This window comes from Anguilla anguilla, chromosome 5 (genome assembly GCF_013347855.1).
Source record: "Anguilla anguilla isolate fAngAng1 chromosome 5, fAngAng1.pri, whole genome shotgun sequence".
Taxonomy (NCBI): Eukaryota; Metazoa; Chordata; class Actinopteri; order Anguilliformes; family Anguillidae; genus Anguilla; species Anguilla anguilla.
In genome coordinates, this window is record NC_049205.1 from 7,730,968 (window position 1) to 7,753,487 (window position 22,520).

At 45.7% G+C, this 22,520-nt stretch overlaps 2 protein-coding genes across 9 annotated transcripts in view; both read left to right on the forward strand.

Moving 5' to 3' along the window:
• The first annotated feature begins 814 nt into the window (after nt 1-814).
• On the forward strand, nt 815-19,649 carry tapt1b (transmembrane anterior posterior transformation 1b). Of its 4 annotated transcripts, XM_035419457.1 has the most exons (16): nt 815-1,021; nt 4,076-4,206; nt 5,601-5,719; nt 6,840-6,872; nt 10,770-10,932; nt 11,133-11,268; nt 11,424-11,521; nt 12,058-12,127; nt 12,607-12,687; nt 12,869-12,978; nt 13,293-13,352; nt 13,773-13,841; nt 14,349-14,425; nt 14,834-14,997; nt 16,184-16,303; nt 17,165-19,649. In XM_035419457.1, the coding sequence occupies exons 1-16, from the start codon at nt 832-834 to the stop codon at nt 17,413-17,415; spliced, it is 1,872 nt and encodes a 623-aa protein (XP_035275348.1). In that variant the 5' UTR covers nt 815-831; the 3' UTR covers nt 17,416-19,649. The 4 variants fall into 4 exon arrangements, with proteins under 4 accessions (XP_035275348.1, XP_035275351.1, XP_035275349.1 ...); XM_035419460.1 differs by lacking the exon at nt 16,184-16,303; XM_035419458.1 differs by lacking the exon at nt 6,840-6,872.
• A 1,331-nt stretch (nt 19,650-20,980) lies between these two features.
• LOC118226826 (prominin-1-A-like) overlaps nt 20,981-22,520 on the forward strand; it is a 28,283-nt gene continuing 26,743 nt past the window's right edge. For all 5 annotated transcript variants that reach the window (XM_035416762.1, XM_035416760.1, XM_035416761.1 and 2 more), the window contains exon 1: nt 20,981-21,498. In XM_035416762.1, the coding sequence (XP_035272653.1) occupies nt 21,273-21,498 (226 nt within the window). In that variant the 5' untranslated portion in view covers nt 20,981-21,272. The remainder of the gene's footprint in view (nt 21,499-22,520) is intronic.

Here is a 22,520-nt window from a genome sequence, read left to right on the forward strand (position 1 = left end):
TAAGAACTTCATAATTTTATATGGTACAAGGAATCTGTGACCAAAATTACACCTGCAATCATCAGATCGGTCACATGTGCATTAAAAATGGTCCAAAACAGGTGCAAATGTCAACTATAATGACCACTAATTTTTACCACCATTCATCCAATTGATCTTAACTCGGTAGTGCTGGGGTCATACTAGTCCTTTAAAGGGTCTAAAATGTGCAAATATGCGTGGCTGCACTGTTTTCAATTCTTCACATCTAGAACATGACAGAAACAGAAGCACCAAACCTCTGAAAGATGATACTTTCGCACCATCTAGTGGAAGTAAAAAGAATATGATAAAGATTATATCATCAATAGAACTGCATGAGCCCACGTTTGAGGGTTTCAGGTCATCTCTGTGCTCTACAAAGTGGTTCTGTCCTCCCCACCTGACTTTGAGTTGCTTTAAAATGCTTATCATACCAGCCTTAAAAGTGCAGGGTACAACTGCACAGCTCAGCTGATGGTGACAGCATGTATACTGCATAGATTCAGCTGAAGGTGACAGCACATGTACTGTATAGCTCAGCTGATTGGTGACAGGTTTTTGGTCTTCAATCAATACCTTAATAAGTAGATTCAGGTGTCTTAGTAGTGCCCGGCCAAAACTGACACCAACATCGGGCCTTTTCTTATATTATTGGACCATCGGATTGGACCGACGTCCCTGAAGTTAAACGTCATCAGCACAAAAACAACCAAAGGAGCTTTCTGGGATTTGGAGTAATATATTCCAACGTGACGTGATGACGTTGAGTTTATATTTTGCGTCAGTTGCTCTTGCTGCGACTGAGCGAAGATGGCGGATTCGGTGGCAGCTGGGCTTGGGGAGGAAAAAGACACCGAAACGGAGGACAAGGAGAGGGAGAAATTGACTGGGAGCAGCAAAATAAAGTCAGAGAAGAACAGCAGCCCTTCGGAAGTTACGGAAACTCTGGGTTTTTATGAGAGAAACGCTGGCAAGAAGGGTAAACAGAGCAGTCTCTCAGGTGAGTCGGTCGCTGACCAAGCAGCCAGCTGTACCAGCGGTGGACACCACTGCCCGTCCAGCTCTGTCACAGTGGACTGTGCAAAGGCCCTGGGGGTTATGTCATATTTTTGTTTTTAATCGTTACGTTAGATATTAGCATGACACTTCGTTGTGGAGCCTCATCTAGACTGGCTAGTTAAACTACCTGGCAGCGAATTATTGCTAATGTTAATGCTAACGTCAGTGTTACGTTGGATGTGAATATTTCGTGCAATGACGTTTTATCAGAATAAATATGTAAAGTTAGCAGTCTGCAAGCTAAACTTCAGATGCAAACGAACATAAAAGACAGCTAAATATGTAGCATATTTAATCTACCTGGTTGCCAGTAGCTGGAATAAGCAGTAACCACATGCGTTCAGTGTTACCGAGTGCAGGAGAATTCCAAGTCCAAAGTGGGCTAACGGGCTAGCCAGGCTGTTGGTCATGGCTAGATCTAATGACATAGCCAGGCTGTCAGTTCTAGGTGATGTGCTAGTCGGGCTGTCGGTCTTAGCTGACGGGCTAGCCAGACTCGTGGTCCAGCCTAACAGGCTACCAGGGCTCTTGGTCTTAGCTAACGTAAAGCTAGCCGATGGTCTCTGTCCTAGCTAACGTTTGCTAATTATCGAGAGTGGCTGCTTACCCTTTCACCAATAACCCAGCTTCCATTCTAGAACTCATGGCATTGTTTAATCATTAGCACATGTAACTCGCCGCTATATTTCACTACTGTCAGTATTCAAAAACCTGCTATGCTTTGTCTCCGTGCATGGTATGGCAACTCATATTGCTAGATAGTCCATGTAATGACAGGCAGTCGTGTAGCTTGTATCTGTCAAACGTTATCCCTTGCTAGCCAATTTTCATGCCGAACTGGGAAACCAGCTGGATATCGCAAAACCCGGAGCTGTGTAACGCAGAACGATACAGTACCTTGTGGCTAACTGACTGATTAGCCAGTTACCTTCGCTGGTTAACAGAATTGAAAATAGATACATTTCTTAGCATTGTAGTTCAAGTGGGTTATTATTAGGCTAAATACCTAGCTAAATGTTTTGAGGGAATACATACTTGGTTTTCATTTGTGAGGGAAGTATCAGGCAGGCAATCCATGTCTGCATTTAATTAATAATTTCTTAGTATGTATTTATTTTTAGCACGTCTAGCGTTACCCGTCTAAACCTCGTTAATGCAGAAAGGGTGTGTGAAGTATCGATCCGCGGTCCATGATGCTGTTCTGGGGTTCAGCCTTGACCAACGTGCTGTTTGATGGCCAAGACAAGTCTCAGTGGACATGCATTTTACTGCCAGCCAATTATAGGCTCATTTAAAAGATATTCGGAACTATTTGCATTTGTAGATTTTACAGAGGAACGTTGACAGTGTTGACATGCAAGTAAACGCAGAATTTTTGCGCAGAATTAAAGCCATGGTCCAGTACGTGGATCTCATCGGTGTAAGGTTGGAATCGGTATCCCACGCGTACGATCCACTTATTTCCTTAACTTTATGTAATTCTGGTTTGTCAACGAGCATGTTTCTGCAGGGGATAAAAGTGGAACTGAACTAATGGTTAACTCTCTATCCGTCTTTATAATAGAGAAAAACAACTTTAGTACTGTTTGCTAACTAGAGTAGATTTTCAAAGCATAAAAAACATTAATAATGAAATCTCATTAAAGTCGTATGTAGAATTTTGATCATTAGCTATTCCAATTTTTTAAAAACAAAGGTGGCCTGCATGTATGGGTACTCTATATCAACCAGTACTGTTAATGAAGTGTTTGGTATCGTATCCTAATACAGCTTCAAATAGCTCTACTGCATTTCCCAACTTATAAAGCCTATTGAGTAATAGTTGTTATGGATTTGGCCCTGATGCTTTCTGTGCTAAATGGATTTTAGACAGCCCCCACGGACTCATCCTTCCACAGGACTTACAGGACTCATCCAGCAGCAGTGGCCTTAAAATGAGCAGAGCACAATCACTTCAACGCCAACTAATTACTTTAGCTGTGATTTCTTATACCAATACAGCAGCCAGCAGGAGAATGAGATGCACAGTATATTTCAGGAGTCCATTAAGGTGTGATTGTCTTTCTTAATTTTATTTATTTATTTATTTATTTTATTTTGGGGGGGCAGTTAAGGTTAAGGTTCAGCTGTTCATAGATAAAGTATTCATGGTTTCTATTGTCTGACGGATGGTCTGGTAAAGCCAGGGAGATAGATTGATCAGAGGTACTAAGCTTTTAATTTTAGCTTCTTTAAATACCGAAGCTTCACTTCCTTTTATAGTGCAGTTATAAGGCAAGCTATCAACCATAAAACAGCTCCCGGGGTCCTTTGAGGAAACCCGCTGGGTTGATGACTGAGTGGTTTTATTGGATATTTCATAAGAGTATATATGAAGGCTAAACATAGACTTGACATAGTCTGCTGTGTTGTGGCACTAATTCAGGGCACGGCTTGGGGGTAAATGCATTCATTATCTGCCACCGTCTGCTCATGCTACCTGAATTACCTGCCTTTTGGCACACCTTTCAGCTGCTCTGTCCTGAAGGTGAACCTGCGCATCCAGGTGCCAGTTACCTGGCAGCAGACCTAGATCTGGATATGAATATTTACACTATCTCCATGGCAACGCTGAACTGTCAGAGGCTTTTTTTTCTGCAAGGCTGAAACACGCAAGCCAATCACAGGGCACTGGGGCACCCTGAGAGACTCCGCCCCTTACTCATTAATAATAAACACAATGCTCAAAGAAGCCCCTCCCCTTACTCATTAATAACACACACTGCTCTGAGAGACTCCTCCCCTTACTCATTAATAACACACACACTGCTTAGTGTGCCCCACCCCTTACTCATCAGTAACGCATAGTGCAATGAAATGCTCAGGCTCTGTGTATTCTCCAGTTGTGTTTTAACATTTGTGAGAGTAAATATGTGTATCGGCTGGTGCTCAGTGGGAATGTTTTTTGCTTCTGTTACGCCGTTGTTTAGAATTTTTATCTCTTCCTGAAATTCAGATCTCACGCTGTTCCGGTTCATCGGCACTGAGCTGACGAGGGGCTACTTTCTGGAACACAACGAGGCCAAGTACACCGAGCGGAGAGAGAGGGTGTACACATGCCTGAGAATCCCCAGGGAGCTGGAAAAGGTACGCCGTGTCTCTTCTGCCTGACGTCAGCCGTGTTTGAGTACCTGGTCATTCGCCAAATTCAGATGTCTTTTCCACATTTGAATTTAATAACATAGCTTGACGAACGCTGTAAATGTGATTTATTATTTCTTCTCACTAGATTAGGCATAAAGACGTGTAGTTGTTATTTTTAGTCTGGTTCTCGTGCTCTGAGCTGTGTGATCCATCCCTGGGCAGAGTACTGACACCAGACAACTGCACCGGACGGGTGATGATAAACAAGTGGTCACACTGCCGCCTACTGGCCAATCAGAAGAGCTGCATCGCTCACTGCAGTGTCGTGTCTGTCCAACAGAGGGTGCTGTTGCCTCAAGGGTCCACCATGCAGTACTTTGACCTATTCAGGTTGAGTAATGAACTGCAGCGTAATAACAAGTTTGACCACCAGGCGATAAGAATGCACCACCTTGCTTTCTTATCACCAGCTCTGCTGCATGGAATGTATAATCTTATTATTATCAGTGCACACAGAGTCATTGGAAGTATGGCACCTCACTCATTTTTTATGATAATAGATGCAGTATTTGCACTCTACACAGTGTTTGTAAATCAGTACTAAGTTAAACCATTTTGAAAAGGTCATATTCTAAATGCATGGCTTGGCTGTGGTGGCCTACCAACTGTGGGAAGCCATTTTGGCTCCATTAGCTGAGGACTTCCCGGGAAATGCAGCCACACAGCTCTGCTTTCCACGGGGTACAGAATGGAGATTCGTTTGTAGTGGATATTTGGGGAAAGATCCCAGTATGGGAGGCTGGTTCTGTGCGTTTCCTGCTGGGCTTTTGAAGGTTGCTTGATTGGCTGCTGCAATGAGAGCTCGGGCCAATGAAAAGGCCGCTCGACCCCAGACAAAGAGGATTCCTCAGATTCCTGCGGCCCCGCCTCCCCGTGGCTCCAGTAAGCTGAGCCTCTGCTGTCTGACTGCAGCTGTGTCACCCGCTCACAGCGGCAACATGATCGCTGTCTTTGCAAAGGTGTGTGTGCGCGTGTGTGTGTGTTCGTGTATACGTGTGTGTGTGTGTTCGTGTATACGTGTGTGTGTTCCAGTGCTTGTGTGTTACTGTGCATACGCGTGTGTCTGTGGGTGTCTGTTTGTGCGTGTGTGTGTGTCTGTTTGTTTGTGTGTGTGATTGTGTATTTTTGTGTGTGTGTGCATGTGCACACTCAGCAGATTCCCTTTAGCTGTGGTCATGTTTAACCCGGGTGGCAGCTGTCTGTGGCGCACTGTTGGCTGGGTGTTAGTGTCCATGCTGTACTCTGGCTCTGCCGGTTGGCAGATGTAAGTTCATTCTCATGTTTTAGCCACACTGTTTTCTGTGCGTTAATGTTGATGCTGAACCTTGATCCTGCAGCTTATGATCTTCGGGTTCTTCCTGTGCCTGGATGCCTTCCTGTACGTGTTCACCCTGCTGCCCCTGCGGGTCCTGCTGGCTCTGGTTCGACTGCTCACCCTGCCCTGCTGCGGCCTCAGGTGAGCGTCCAGTACGCCCCGTTATATACCCTAAATACGTGGAACAGACTCATATACCCTAAATATGGAGAGCAGTCTCATATAGCCTAAACACAGGTAACAGTCATGTACACCCTAACACGGGGAGCAGTCTCATATACCCTAAATACAGGGAACAGTCCATGTATTCCCTAAACACTGAGAACAGGGAATGGTCATATATGCCCTGTATATACACATGAAACTGTCCCGCTCCATTCGTATATCTTATATAGGCTGCAAATTTAGCATGGAAGTGCTGCACACGTGATCTTGTTTCGTTATGAAACATATGTGCCACGTGGCTCGCCTATTAATCAGCAGCTAAAGCAGAAGTAAATGGTAAATGGACTGCATTTATATAGCGCTTTTATCCAAAGCGCTTTACAATTGATGCCTCTCATTCACCCATTCACACACACACACCAACGGTGAAAGGCTGCCCTGCAAGGTACCAATCAGCTCATTGGGAGCAATTAGGTGTTAGGTGTCTCTCTCAGGGAGACTTCGACACACCCAGGGCGGGGGATCGAATCAGCAACCCTCCGACTGCCAGACAGCCGCTTTTACCTCCTGAGCTCTGTCGCCCCCCCCCCCCCCCCCCCCCCAGAAGTGCCCCCCTAAGCCTTTATCCAGGACCTTATCCAGGCTTTCATTCCGTTTGCTTCGTTACAGAAACACAAGTTACTGGCATTTGTACGGTCAGCCATTCCTAAACTCAGACGAAAATGCCTCATTTAAATAAAGTGCGTTTTATGTCTGAATGTTTCTCACGTTGAAGTGGCACACCACACTGCATCCTGAAACAAACCCCAGCAGAGCGTGGTGGTGTCTGTGCGTGTCTGTGCGTTCAGTGAGTGCACAGTCCGTATGTATGTGCTGTACTGCAGAGCGCCACACCCATGGTAGGTGTGAAATGTTTCGAAGCTGAGCGTTTCATTTTCCAGTCCTGCCGTCATTTATGTCCATAAGAATATAAAACTGAAATCTAAAATATCAAAGTTTCATCGACAACACGGCACACACAGGACATGGGGAAGAAGATTAAACAGGTTGTGATTATTTTCCCCCTCCCCTTCTCTTCCACTTTTTCTGCCCTCAGGGCATATGTCTGCCCGTACTGCAAAAAGAGCAGGTAGGCCGGTCGCCGGGCCGCGCGAGCGCCTCTGCCTGTGGCTCTGTGTGCGCGGACGGCAGGTGTGGCTTCGCCCCGCTGTAGAGCTTCGGCCCACCGCCGTCTCCGTAGATCTGGCAGTCGAGCAGCTTCGCTTCCCTTCTCTTTAACACCGCCGCCGGTCTCCCTGTCCGGAGAGGTCCCCGCCCGACGGCAGCGCTGGCGCTAAGGCCGCGGTTGCACCGGACGCCGAGCGCTCGCGTAGCGGAAACGAAGCATTCCAGTCGAGTGTCCACGGCTTGTGTAACGGTTGTAGTGCGCTAGCGCGGGCGCCAAAAGCAAGCTTCCGCTACGTGAACGCTCTGGGGCGGTGGGAGAGAAACGGGCCTCATTCAGCTTCGCTCAGCATACCCGCAGTTTCACCATTAATGGCTCACTTCACACTGAGGGTTTGTGGCCTGTCCAGAAGCTTTATGTGCAGGGGAGGAATGTGACACCTCCACCCTGATCACTGCTGTAACACATCCACCCTGATCACTGCTGTAACACATCCACCCTGATCACTACTGTAACACATCCACCCTGATCACTACTGTAATACATCCACCCTGATCACTACTGTAACACATCCATCCTGATCACTACTGTAACACATCCACCCTGATCACTACTGTAACACATCCACCCTGATCACTGCTGTAACACATCCACCCTGATCACTACTGTAACACATCCACCCTGATCACTACTGTAATACATCCACCCTGATCACTACTGTAACACATCCATCCTGATCACTACTGTAACACATCCACCCTGATCACTACTGTAACACATCCACCCTGATCACTACTGTAATACATCCACCCTGATCACTACTGTAACACATCCACCCTGATTACTACTGTAACACATCCACCCTGATTACTACTGTAACACATCCACCCTGATCACTACTGTAACACATCCACCCTGATCACTACTGTAACACATCCACCCTGATCACTACTGTAATACATCCACCCGGATTACTACTGTAACACATCCACCCGGATTACTACTGTAACACATCCACCCTGATCAGTACTGTAATACATCCACCCTGATCACTGCTGTAACACATCCATCCTGATCACTACTGTAACACATCCACCCTGATCACTACTGTAACACATCCACCCTGATCACTACTGTAACACATCCACCCTGATCACTACTGTAATACATCCACCCTGATCGCTACTGTAATACATCCACCCTGATCAGTACTGTAACACATCCACCCTGATCACTACTGTAACACATCCACCCTGATCACTACTGTAACACATCCATCCTGATCACTACTGTGACACATCCACCCTGATCACTACTGTAACACATCCACCCTGATCACTACTGTAACACATCCACCCTGATCACTACTGTAACACATCCACCCTGATCACTGCTGTAACACATCCACCCTGATCACTGCTGTAACACATCCACCCTGATCACTATTGTAACACATCCACCCGGATTACTACTGTAACACATCCACCCTGATCACTACTGTAACACATCCACCCTGATCACTACTGTAACACATCCACCCGGATTACTACTGTAACACATCCACCCTGATCACTACTGTAACACATCCACCCTGATCACTACTGTAACACATCCACCCTGATCACTACTGTAACACATTCACCCTGATTGCTACTGTAATACATCCACCCTGATCAGTACTCTAACACATCGATCCTCATTACTACAGTAACACAGCCACCGTGATCATTACTGTAACCCATCCATCCTGATTAGTACTGTAACGTCAGTGTAAAACGTGCTTTGGAATGTCAGGTCAGCAGGAAGTTTGAGAAAATGAGCATTACATCCTAAGTTAAAGTGGAAACATCTTGAAAATCTACCTGGACTTTGTTCTTTGTTTGTTCTGTGAAACACCAGTATCTCCATTTGAGTGCTGCTGGGGATACTGTAGAGCTCAGTAGGAGAAGATAGTCGGCGTTGCCCCCCAGGACTTAATTCTGTTGGCAGAGGGTTCTAGAAGATGGATTGAAGAGGCTGAAGCTGTGGAATCCACTTGCTTGGATATCCCAACAGAAACTCCAGCCTGTCAGTCACAGTGGGCTGAGTGTGGTCACAGTGACTAACGCCCCCTAGTGGCTGAGAGTGGATCTGCCATGGTAAATGGCAAATGGTAAATGGACTGCATTTATATAGCGCTTTTATCCAAAGCGCTTTACAATTGATGCCTCTCATTCGCCAGAGCAGTTAGGGGTTAGGTGTCTTGCTCAAGGACACTTCCACACGCCCAGGGCGGGGGTTGAACCGGCAACCCTCCGACTGCCAGACAATCAGTCTTACCTCCTGAGCTATGTCGCCCCCATGGGAGAGGCCTATGTGCTTTTTTAAAAATCTGAGAATCTTATCTACAATCAAGAAATCGCCCATCGGTTGTTTCTGCTTTTTGTGCTTCTTTGGCTCAGAAACCATCATTTCTGCTTTTGTTGTGAGGATATTTATTCAGAAATTTTGGTTCACAGAAGCGTGATTATTATATACATTATAACTTCCCTTTCTGTCACAGTTTATCTCACCGCAGTATCACGACTGCCTGGCTAGCATAGCTGTAGCATTTTTGAAGACGGTGCAAAATGAAGGCTGCCAGAGATTTATACGAGTTTGTTTTTTGGAGGTGTGGAGCTGTGGTACCTAAAACCCTGTTAACACCAGCACATTCTGAGCATCCTCATGCTAACCACCTCCCCCTGTAACATCGAGCTCGCTGCGGTGTGGTTTGCAGAACAGATGAAGGTTAAATTCCGTGATGCGGGGGCCCCCGTCACTCCAAACGCAGCGGCTAGCTCCTGGCTTACAGTGGAGGGGTATTAGCCTGAGCCGCTAAGCTGCCAAACTGCTAATGGAATGAATTGGCTGTTTAATGTGATGAGATTGACCTGTAGCCTCACCCTGCTATGAGTGGCCTGCCGTTCACCCTGCACCGGCAATACAACTTCTCTACTCAGCCACATGGGGACGCTCTTCACATTAAACATTTTTCATGGGATTGTAAGAAACGTTAATATTTGTGCTGGGATGAAGTTCCACCTCAGGGACTGAATTAGACATTTTGATGTGCAGTGGTTCCCCCTTTGTAGCCAGCAAACTGACAATTTTGAGTGACTCTGAGAGAAAAAAGTATCAAATTAATTAAACATAACTTAACCCCTTCTTGAGTCCTGTGATATCTTACCGTGTTCATTCCCTGGGTGTACTAACGCCATTGGCTGAATGCTTTTGTGTAATAGTGTAGTGATCAGCATTATGTATGTCAAAGCAGATCTTTTAAATTCTTAGGAATCTGATAAACCAGGTCTGTCTGTCTGTGTGCAGCAGAGTATGTGTGTCAGCCACAGTCACATGGTATCTCCACCTGGTGAAGATTGTGACTCAGAGTCTGGTTTAGTGTTCAAGGACCTACTGGCTGAGAGCCACATGTGGACTCTTGGGAAACCTAAATACTTCTGAGTATCCTTCAGTTGCGTAACATACAATATAACCTAAATACTTCTGAGTATGCTTCAGTTGCGTAACATAAAATATAACCTAAATACTTCTGAGTATCCTTCAGCTGCATAAAATGCAATATAAAGAAATCATGTAATTTCTAATTTTCTGTTTCGTTTTCTTTTACGCATGTTGCATGTTGTACTTACTGGAATCTTAATAATAATAATAATAATAATAATAATAATAATAATAATAATAATAATATCTCTCTCTGTCAAAAGACCCAGTCTGGTGTAGTGTAGTTCTATCCCTGGACTAACATGTCCTTTTCTGTGTGTGTGTGTGCATGTGCGTGTGTTTGTACACGCGCGTGTGTGTGTGTGTGTGTATTTTCAGCGGCTCACGGCTCCTGCAGCCGGCCCAGGTGTGTGACCTGTTGAAGGGCTTCATCATGATCATCTGTTACTCCATGATGCACTATGTGGACTACTCCATGATGTACCACCTGATCCGGGGGCAGTCGGTCATAAAGCTCTACATCATCTACAACATGCTGGAGGTATGTCTATAACATGCCTACCCTCATGCAGGTAGTGGATTGGCTCTTTGAAATTGGTCTTCCCTTCCCACTTGCAGGTAGTGGATTGGCTTTTTGAAATTGGCCTTCTCCCTTGCAGGCAGCAGATTGGCTGTTTGAACTTGGCTGTCTCCCTTGCCGGTAGCTGATTGGCTGTTTGAACTTGGTCTTCCCCCTTGCAGGTAGCGGATCGGCTGTTCTCCTCCTTTGGCCAGGACATCCTGGACGCACTGTACTGGACTGCCACAGAGCCAAAGAAGAAGAAGCGGGCCCACATTGGAGTCATTCCCCACTTCCTCATGGCTGTGTTGTATGTCTGTATCCTTCCACAGGGTTCAGAGGTCAGGGTTCAGCACTGTGTGTGCTAGTTTCTGCAGGGTGTGTGTGTGTGTGTGTGTGTGTGTGTGTGTAGGTTTTAGCAGTGTGTGTGTTAGCTCCAGCACTGTGCAGTTTTCCTCAGCATTTTTCCACAGTTCTCCATGCCATTCTCATAATGGTCCAAGCCACGACCCTCAACGTGGCCTTCAACTCTCACAACAAGTCACTGCTCACCATCATGATGTCCAACAATGTGAGTTTCTTCAGATAGAAAACCCAAAAGCTAGCCTGCATTTTTGTTAAACTCACCTGCACTAGGTAGCTTGTTAGTTTACTAGTAGCTGTTGCTGGCTGTAACAGAGCTGGTGTTGTTGGTAATGTAGCAAACAAGGAAAGATTTTGAAAATGGTGATTAGTGTTTGAAAGCTAGCAAATAAATTATTTTAAAGAAATGGTATTAGCTACCTACTTTTAGCTACGGTAGAGCTGCAAACTGAGCAAGCAAATATTTCAGATGAATTAACTTTCATTAAAATGATGGTTTCCTGACATGTAACTTGTTTTGCTGGGACTTGTGACAACAGCAAATCTTACTGCCTCTGTCGTATAAGGGTCAGATTGAGTTTACTTTAAGCCTCTTTGTTCGGTTTGAGCTCCTTCAGTTACTGGGATAACTGTGTAAGGAATAATTAAAATGCCTACTACAGTGTCTCTGTCACAGGCACGGATAAACCTCACTGCAGTTTGATTGAACAAACCTCATGTTTGTCCCCTTTTTATCACATGCAGTTTGTGGAGATCAAAGGAAGCGTGTTCAAGAAGTTTGAGAAGAATAACCTGTTTCAGATGTCCAACAGTGGTAAGATCTTCCAGCTGTGCTTTTCATTCCATACATGGCCAGGAGGCCATGACTGGTCAAAATGTGGGCTTGGTTTTACGAAACTCCTGTGAATCTCATCAGGAAAAGATGAGTGATTCTTCTGAGCACGCTCAGATCTGAATCTCATGAGGAAAAGATGAGAGATCCTTCTGTGCATTTATGAACTGAGACAGAGTTGCAGCAATCAGTGCTTTAAGCATTTTGCTTGGCTATGATTATTTTTGCTTAGTATTTTGATGTGCTTCTGGATTATACTGTGTGTGTATTATGAATTTTTTTAAATGAATGAATGTATTTAGCTGTGTGTTTAGAGAAGGTATTTTGAGAGGTATTTGGAATATATGTCTGAAATGCGGTTTTGTCATTGGTAGGGGTGCTTGTTTTTATCAAATCAGATCAATTCTTTTTGTATAGCGCTTTTTACAACTATTTTCAGCACCAACGTCTTTCCTTCCTAGATATCAAAGAAAGATTCACCAACTACGTGCTGCTCCTGATCGTGTGTCTTCGGAACATGGAGCAGTTCTCATGGAACCCAGGTAATGAGGAGCTCCTTTCTACGGACACTTTATCACTGCCCAGCTGTAACAGACGAAGGGTCTGTTTTCCTTTTCGTTAAAACGCTCAACTGCACAGAATTTTAAAAGTACTGTTTTCTGTGTTGTGTGTTCGTTCTACTTGACGCTCTCTGCTGATATTTGGCTGTGCGTGTGCTCCCAGATCACCTGTGGGTTCTGTTCCCTGACGTCTGCATGGTCATCGCCTCAGAGATCGCCGTCGACATTGTAAAGCACGCTTTCATCACAAAGTTCAATGACATCACGGCAGACGTAAGTGCGGTGTGCACGACATCACAGCAGATGTATCTACGGTCCCTGTGACATAGATGTAGATATAATTGCAGTACCTATGACATCACGGTAGTTGTAACAGTAGTACCTGACATACTTGATACCATTTTAGATATGGCTATAAATCCTTCCATGTATGTCTCCTGGCCTGTTATGCTAATTATGCCATAGGACTATGTCACTGTGTGACTTACATTTGCGGTCTGTAGTTATGCAGTCTGTGTACAGACTCTATACTGCGTCCTGGTTCATAAAGTTTACCGGAAGATTCCTCGTGTTCTTTGTCCCCTCAGGTCTACAGCGAATACAGAGCCAGTCTGGCCTTCGACCTCGTGAGCAGTCGGCAGAAGAACGTGAGTCGGAAATGAGAAACCACGTTTGTGTTGAAGCGTCTTCATCTGCAGCAGTGTGCAAACAGGCCATCAGTATCAGGAACAGGAAGCTGCTGGATTAAACCTAATGTAGTTCACATCGAATATAGCAGCTTCACAAACCACAGTGGAGATGTCTAAATCAGGAACCTTACTGTCAGAGATGCAGATTGAGTTATACACAGTGGAGCTTTCTAAATGCTAAATGAGGTGCTGTAGTAACACACATGCAGATTGAGTTGTACACAGTGGAGCCATCTAACTTCCAAATCAGAGACATATTAATGTAAATGCAGATAGAGTTTTACACAGTGGAGCTTTCTAACTGTTAAATCAGAGACTTATGAATGCAGATAGAGTTGTACACAGTGTCCTGATTGTGACCCGTCTGTGTGACCTCAGGCTTATACAGACTACAGCGACTCTGTCTCCAGGAGAATGGGATTCATCCCTCTTCCTCTGGCTTTGCTGGTGAGTTCAGCTGTTCTTCAGCACAACTTCAGTCACCTGCTTCTCCTTAGTCATACTTACTTACTGTGTCCTGTATAGGACCCAAGTGATTTATGATAACCATTTTTAAAACTGGTGATACATTATTTGGTTGTTTGATGCATACATTTTATGATGCCTATTATAAATGTGTTTTTTAGCCATTATTTGTGTCTCTGGAGGAGTGTGTGGATCAGTGTAGAAGCTAATGGGGAATGTGTGGATCAGTGTAGTTTGTGATTGGAGAGTGTGTGGATCAGTGTAGTTTGTGATTGGAGAGTGTGTGGATCAGTGTAGTTTGTGATTGGGGAGTGTGTGGATCAGTGTAGTGACTGATGGGGGGGGTGTGTGGATCAGTGTAGTTTGTGATTGGAGAGTGTGTGGATCAGTGTAGTGACTGATTGGAGAGTGTGTGGATCAGTGTAGTTCCTGATTGGAGAGTGCGTGGATCAGTGTAATCACTGATGTGTTGTGATTGTTGTGTGGCAGCTGATCCGAGTGGTGACCAGCTCAGTGAGGATACAGGGGTCGCTGGTCCTGGTCTGTCTGCTGCTCTTCTACCTGGGGTGAGATTCATTTCCCAGTCCGACATTTTACACTTCACTGGTGCAGGGCTTCTGTGTGGTCTTCAGATCTCCATGCTTTAGTCCCTCTATCATTTACATGGCTGTAGTCCTTCTGCCATTTACACCGCTGTAGTCCCTCTAATTAGCACTGCTGTAGATACAGTCTAGCTTGTAAAGTGTGTGTAGACCTGATTTGTGAGCTCACTTTACGGCCTGATATGTCAGTTCAGTTTAAGACCTGATTTGGGAGCTCAGTTTAAGTCCTGATTTGGCAGCTCCAGCCCTCAACCATGTATCTGTACTTAAGTGGCACTCAAGTGTATTGCTCAAAGATCAAAGCAGGTCACTGTTGGATTGAATGGATGTGCCTGACCTACAGTAACCCTCTTACACACTGTCTTTCCCCAGGATGATAACACTCAAAGTGTTGAACAGCATTGTCCTGCTGGGAAAGTCCTGTTTATATATTAAGGAGGCCAACATGGAGGAGAAGCTGTTCCAGACCCCCCCCACTGCGGCCCCGGGGAGGGCCTCCAGCAAGACCAACAGGAGCAGATTCACGGCCCCCCCAGGTAAGAACCCAGACTGTTTCCCCCAGATTAGACACCTTGACTGGACCGATTCTGCAGGTTAGAGACCTACACTAGACCAGTTTTGCAGATTAGAGACCTACACTGGATCGGTTCTGCAGGTTAGAGACCTACACTGGACCAGTTCTGCAGGTTAGAGACCTACACTGGACCAGTTCTGCAGGTTTTGAGACCTACACTGGACCAGTTCTGCAGGTTTTGAGACCTACACTGGACCGGTTCTGCTGGTTTGAAACCTACACTGGACCGGGTCTGCAAGTTTGAGACCTACACTGGACTGTTTCTGCAGGTTAGAGACCTACACTGGACTGTTTCTGCAGGTTAGAGACCTACACTGGACCGGTTCTGCAGGTTTGAGACCTACACGGGCCATGGTCTAACACTGCATGTGAGATACCCTGCAGCTGTGTGTTCTCTGTGGTGTCCTGTGCCCTTTGACCTGCCCTCCCTGCACATGCCCAGTAAGGGGCTGCTGCTCTGTGTCTGTCTGTCCAGCTTGCTCTGTCCTGCAGTCCTGCTGATCCAGCCCCAGAGCACAGCTGCCTGCTTTTGCAAGGGCTGTCCTGTTCTACTGCCCGTCTCCCAGCAGGGCACACTCTGTCAGTCAAGGGCACACACTGCCAGCTAAGGGTACACTCTACCAGCTAAGGACACACACTGCCAGCTAAGGACACACTCTGCCAGCTAAGGACACACTCTACCAGCTAAGGACACACTCTACCAGCTAAGGACACACACTGCCAGCTAAGGGCACACTCTACCAGCTAAGGACACACTCTACCAGCTAAGGGCACACTCTACCAGCTAAGGGTGCACTACCAGCTAAGGGCACACACTTCTAGCTAAGGGTGCACTTACCAGCTAAGGACACACACTGCCAGCTAAGGGCACACTGTGCCAGCTAAGGGTGCACTACCAGCTAAGGGCACACACTTCTAGCTAAGGGTGCACTACCAGCTAAGAGCACACACTGCCAGCTAAGGGCACACTGTACCAGCTGAGGGCACGCATTGCCAGCTAAGGGCACACACTTTGTTCAGGGTGCACTATGTTCAGGCTAGGGTGCTCTGTGTTCAGGCTAGGACTCTCTGTGTTCAGGCTAAGCGCTCTCCTCCCTTGCTCAGCACCTGCATTGGCCTCTGCTCTTGTCTCCCTCTCTCTGCCCCAGGGCCGGGGGGGCTTGTCTCCCCTCTGCTTACCGCGACAGACCCGTGTGCAGCCGCCTGTCCCAAACCCTCCTCCCTGCTCCCCCCACCCCTCGCTGGCTTCCTGTTTCCCCAAACCCCAGGTAGGGCCCAGTCAGCACCCCAGAACCCTCCTGCTCTAACCCCCCTCATTGCAGAAAGCCTCTGTTCCAACTCTCCGCTAGCAGCCTGCTTTCGCTGGAGCACACACGGCATGCTGGGTACTGGAGTACACAGGGAGGAGTCACTCTGCCTGCCACATGGCATGCTGGGAATTGGAGTGCACAGGGAGGAGTCACTCTACCAGCCACATTGCATGCTGGGTATTCACAATGCCTCTTTCAGTTCCAATTCTGTCCAGAGCTCAAATCTTACAACGAAGGACCATGATTCTTTGTGAACAGATTTCTTACTTCAGTGTAAATAGGTTCCCAAGCTTCGCTGACTTTGATTGGAATGTTTGCTTCCACCTTGAAGGCTTTTTAATACTCTTCCTGGAAGCAGTAACGGAAATATTTATGTACTTATAAAGTCAAGTTACGCAGGTGGTGTTGATAAACGTTTTACGTTCAGGAAGCCTTCTTTTACGTAGTTATTTAGCATTTTATACATTGTTCCTTGCAATTAATTACAGGTTTTCTAGTGAATATCACTCCAGGGCTATGGATGTATAATCCAGGGCTATGAAGGTGTATCCAGGGCTACAAATTTATAATCCAGGGATATGAATGTGTAATCCAGGGCTATGAATGTATAATCTGTGTTATTTTCACCATCCCAAGCACACGTTATCGGGCTTTACAGGGTGCATCCAGCTGAACTCGCTGTCTGTGTTTTTTTCCCCAGAGAAGGAGGGAGCTTTCCTGCAGCTGGCCTGTGTGTTATAATGCCTGTGCTTTGATCTGAACGTGTCAGAGCTAACACTAACAGAGCAGTGTTTTTACCCCCCCTCCCCCCAAACCCAGGCAATCCCGCAGACGAGGGCGTGTCCCCGTCCATCACCAGCCAGCCCGTCCAGCAGGCGGACAGCCCCGCCCCCGGCCCCGGCCCCGCCCCCGGCATCCCCACCAGCAGCTCGGACCAGTTCCTGACCACGCCCGACGAGAGCGAGGAGAAGGAGCTCGCGCCGGACGGGACCGAACTCAAGCACCGAACCCCCAAAAAGGACCTGCTGGAGATCGACCGTTTCACAATATGCGGGAACCGCATCGACTGACCCTCCCCTCCTGCAGAGGGCGCTGCAGCATGCGCCAAGTGCCACGGGACGGCGGGAGCCTTTCCTCGCCAAAGAGAGTGGCGCCCGAGTATTTATTGAAATGCACAGTGTAATTTATTGTTGACTGGAAGAATTAAATGTAGCTTTCTGCTTTTCCCTGGCCTCGTTCCTTGAAGTGGACATCTACTGGGAGAGGCCTGGGCGGAAGACCAACACCCACTCCCTCTCAACTCCGCCTTCTCCCTCTTAACCCCGCCCACTCCCTCTCAACTCCGCCTTCTCCCTCTTAACCCCGCCCACTTCATCTCAACTCCGCCTTCTCCCTCTCAACCCCGCCCACTTTCATTCAACCCCGCCCACTCCTTTTCAACTCCACCCACTCCCTCTGAACTCCGCCCCCTCCCTCTCAACTCCGCCTATTCCCTCTGAACTCCGCCTTCTCCCTCTCAACCCCGCCCACTCTCATTCAACTCCACCCACTCCCTCTGAACTCCGCCTTCTCCCTCTCAACCCCGCCCACTCTCATTCAACCCCACCCACTCCTTTTCAACTCCGCCCACTCCCTCTGAACTCCGCCCTCTCCCTCTCAACCCTGCCCTCTCCCTCTCAACTCCGCCTTTCCCCCTGACCCCACCCCTCTCCTCCTAATTAGGCATTTACTGGATGTGGCCAAGGGGATGAACAAGCCCTGACCCCGTACCCCCCTGCCCCCCCTCGGCGATGGGACCCCCATCGCCATGGAAACGGGCGGCTCAGACGCAGTGGGGGCTGCAGTTCAGCAGCGAATCCCGTGAAAGGCCTTCAGTACAGGAAGACGTGCCTGGGACACTTCAGAGGAGCTGACGCGCAGTTTTTATCGGAGAACAGTGCAGTGACACGGACACTGAACGAGGATGCGGGAAAATGCATCAGTTCACCCCGCCCCCTCCCCCACCGGTGTTACAGGTTATCAAAATAAAAGTCAAAATCATAACCCATCAATAATCTGGTTTACTTTAAAGAGCACCAGACAGCGTGAATGGCGAGATAAGTGATTGTGCTGAAATGATGAGTTTGATTCAAATGCAGTCCGTGTAAAAAAAAAAAAAATATCTGTTTGCAATTCTAACGGGTTTTGAAAATTTTATTTAAAGCTAAAAGCTGCAACAAAATGAAGAGATATTTTTGCAGCGAACACTAAACTTTTGTATGTCATCACATTGTAGGCTAAGATTTATCCTGCAGGAACTTAATGATCATTTTTATTCTCCAGTGCAATCAGTATTTTTGTTAGGCGAGTCAAGCAAACGTTACACACGTGTGTGAGAATATTTTACTGCAAACAATTTTTTTTCCCAGGTTTGTATTTGCTGCTGTTCTGACGTTGGATTGTTTGAGTTTTGCTTTGGGTATTTTTTTTATTTTTTATTTTGTTTTGCACTGAAGTACCATGCTGTCTTAAACTTCATTCTTTGCTACAGGGCCTACATTGCACTGTGGCATTTTAATGTTTGACTCACAACCTTGAACAAAGCATCATAGCTCTGTTTCCATGGTGAAATGACATGTTATTTACCACTGTAGGAAATTCTGATGTGGGTTTGAGAAAGTAGCCTGCTTGTGTGAAAATGTGTTGGTACTCATGTACAAGCGCTTGCCCCGTACAACTCATTTGGACAAAATTGCCAATTAATTGTTTTTTGGAGTGTGGGATTTTTTTTTTTGAAATGTGATGTTTTAAATGACTAATTTTGCAACCCTTCTGTGTAAAAATCTACAGGGGAGATTATGGATACATGTATATAAACATGTCTGAGTTAGCTGCCAACTTTTTAAAAGACCAATAAGGCATTTTATCCTGCAAGCAGTGTATGGGCGTGGCTCAAAAATGCTTAAGATTTTTACGGCTATCATTGACCAGTTATCAGAAGACTATGAAATCTACATGCCAGCATCAATCCCATTTTCACTTACAGAAACATTTGCCTTTATTGTACATCAATCATGAAATAGTTGAGACGCTTCAGTTTTGAGAGCTTAAATCAGTCTTTTAGCAAGTTGGATGGTTTGTCAAATAGCATTTTTTTTTGCATGGAACAGTTTTGGACACCTCAGAATTATCTTTGTCATGTGTTGTAAGCAATCTCAAAGAATTATGGTTTCACTAATTTTAATTTCTCATGTTTCAAAATAGCTGTACTTCTGTAGGAAGCACAGCCAATTGGGGGTGATAAATAAAAGATTTTGTAACTTTATTTGTTGCATTTTTTCCGTGGAAACATTTTGTGAAGGTAAAGTTCTATCTGACAGGTATCTATACATTACTGATCTATCATTGACAGAGAATACTGAAAATGATAGACCAGTAATGTATCGTATTGACTTCTGATTGTAGTTTTTCCTGATTTTCCATTGTGCTGCAAAGTATTGTGGGTAATCCCCATCACCAAAGTGCCCAGAGATACTTTAGAGAAGGGCAATGTGGAGCCCTCTGACACTTGCATATGTATGGGACAGCTCCGAACCCTCGGTCACTCAAGCGAGATGGTGCATTGAAATGCATGAAGGCAGAATGGTAAACTTAGAGACGGGACGGTGGGCATGTTTTTGGACTTTCGTTGGATCGAGCCATGTGACCTCTCCTTTTTAGTTCCTTTATGTTGGCGGGATTACCATAAAAAGACATTCCGTCTGAAATCTACCCATAGATCTTAACGGCATGTAGTCGCATTACTTAAAAGAATGTATTCAGGGTAGAGCTAGAAGTCCCCTTCATGCCGTTCTCTCCTGCCCTCTAGTGGCAAAATATACATACAACAGTGAAGCGGCTTTTATCACTGAAGAAATAGCGTGATGTGAAGCGGTGTCGTTGACTTAGAGCTCTGGTTAAGCACTGCCTCCTGTATCACTTATGAAAGTTCTTCCATATTTAGCAACTTAATTGGGTAAATTACACCAGTACAACGTGTCAAGTAATGTTTACAAACTGCATGGCCCACGTCTTCAAGCTAGCTAAAATTCCCAAAGAATTGGTTGGAGAACCACATTGGGTTTATGCCAGTGAAGTCAGTACTAAGGGGAACTGCTGTAGAAAACACCAGAATAATTTGTGGCCAAGCAACATTTCACTTGTTTTTCTTTTGCATACGTTGGGTCGGAATGGTTTATTATCACACATTGGTCCAATTGTAAAGATAACAGGTTTAGTGTTCTATTATCGATCGTTTTTTTTTTTTTTTTTGAAAAGGTTTAAGCAAAGCTGTCATTTTACAGACATGTTATATTCCAAGTCACGTAATACTGGTATTTTATTATCTAGTATTATTGTAGTTGTTGCCACTTGTGGCACGGAATGGTAATTCATTATTTTCGCAATGTGCGTGATATTTCAGTATAATAAATGTGAGGAGCAATTGTAGAGCTCGTCCCTGCAATAAATCATCGCTCCCTGTTTGTCACTGACAACCAGCTACCTGTTCTGAATTCACCGTCCCAATCGTGATTTGTCATATCGTTGACAGGTGAGATCTCTCTCTCTCTCTCTCTCATGCACGCTGAGGTTCGCGCGCACTCGCGCGCACTCCGCGATCACGGTGACGGTTCTGGCAGCACTGAGCAGCAGACAGCAACGCATCCGTCTTTACGCAGCGCACGAGCGATGAGCAGATAACCTGAGCGAGATGTCCACCCTGAACCGAGCCCGGGAGAGCAGAACTTAATCACGCAGTTCTTATCTGGAACATTATTACATTTTCTTATGTAAAGATCTGATCTGACCAAAATATCTACTTTTTTTTATACCCCTTGAATAATCCCTCTTCCCTTAGTTTCTTTCCTTATATTATTGCCAGTTTGTTTTGAACAACTTTGGTCCTGCCATGCTGGGGAAAGTGGGGTTGCTTTTTCTCGCCTGCTGTTGGGGGGTGGCCACCACGGAGCCTCAGAAAGCTGCCAAACAATTCCAGCCAGGAACTTTGGATTTCGGTTTTGTTCCTTCTGGAGTTTACGAGACGCTCGCCTACTATGAGCCTGGAGCGATCGGGATTCTCTTTCACATGGTGCACGCTTTCCTGTACGTGGTGCAGCCTAACCCCTTCCCCAAAGGTGAGTTGCTTTTCTCTCACGCCAGTGCCTTCCCCAGGTGTGCCGGCAGGTAAAGTATGCGCATACGCATACATTTCTCCATCCCTGATTTTTGGGTTTGTGTCATTAAACACAGATCATTTTACGCTCGGTCCAACGTCGGTCACTTTTGCCTGCAAATGCACCGAACTAAACCAATTAGTTTCCTTGATTAATTGGTTAATTGGCTCCCTGATAAGTTAGCAGTTAATCACAATAATTCGGACGTGCCACTCATTTAATGCAAGGAATCCAGAAGAGATAAATATTCACAGGACTGGTCCTGTTGTTGCTAAATTGCAGACATTGGTGGACAGTAACACACTTAAACACCTGGTACTTCGTGGAAAGTTGTACACTCATATTTTGTTACAATGGCAAAACTGAGGGTTTGTCAGACAGCCAAATATTTGAAGGAGATTGATTGAACTGTATAGTATGATTACGTCTGATTGAGGAGTATGAAGCTACAGCACCTAATGTGTGATGATAATATTGATTCTGACATACAGTAGGAATACATTTGAAGCAAGGCTGTATTTTCTGTGTGGTGGTGGTGGTTTGTTCCTCATTCAGGGAGCTGAGGTCATGATAGAAGGTAAAGTCCAATAGGATTGGTCTTAAGTCCTTACCATTTTCGGTGTTCGTAATCAATTTAGAAAATCTTGTGATTAGGTGTGGCTTTCTGAGTCACCTGCTTAATTAGGTAATCCTGTAATCTGGAGGGCCATATGTTGCTATGTGTTTGTTTCAGAGTCAGATGCCGTTTTCTCTGGATTAGAAAAATGGGGGCTTTTTACATTTTGAATAATGAATGCCAGGCATTACATAACTGAAGGGAACTGGATACATATTTAATCAAACACTCCATAAGCATGGCTTCCATTTCTGCTTCTGAATAAGGTTATTTGGATTTTAAACATTTGTGGTATCATACTGACCGACAGAGCACACATTTTTACATCCACTGCACATTGTTAAAGCTGTTATACAATATATTTACT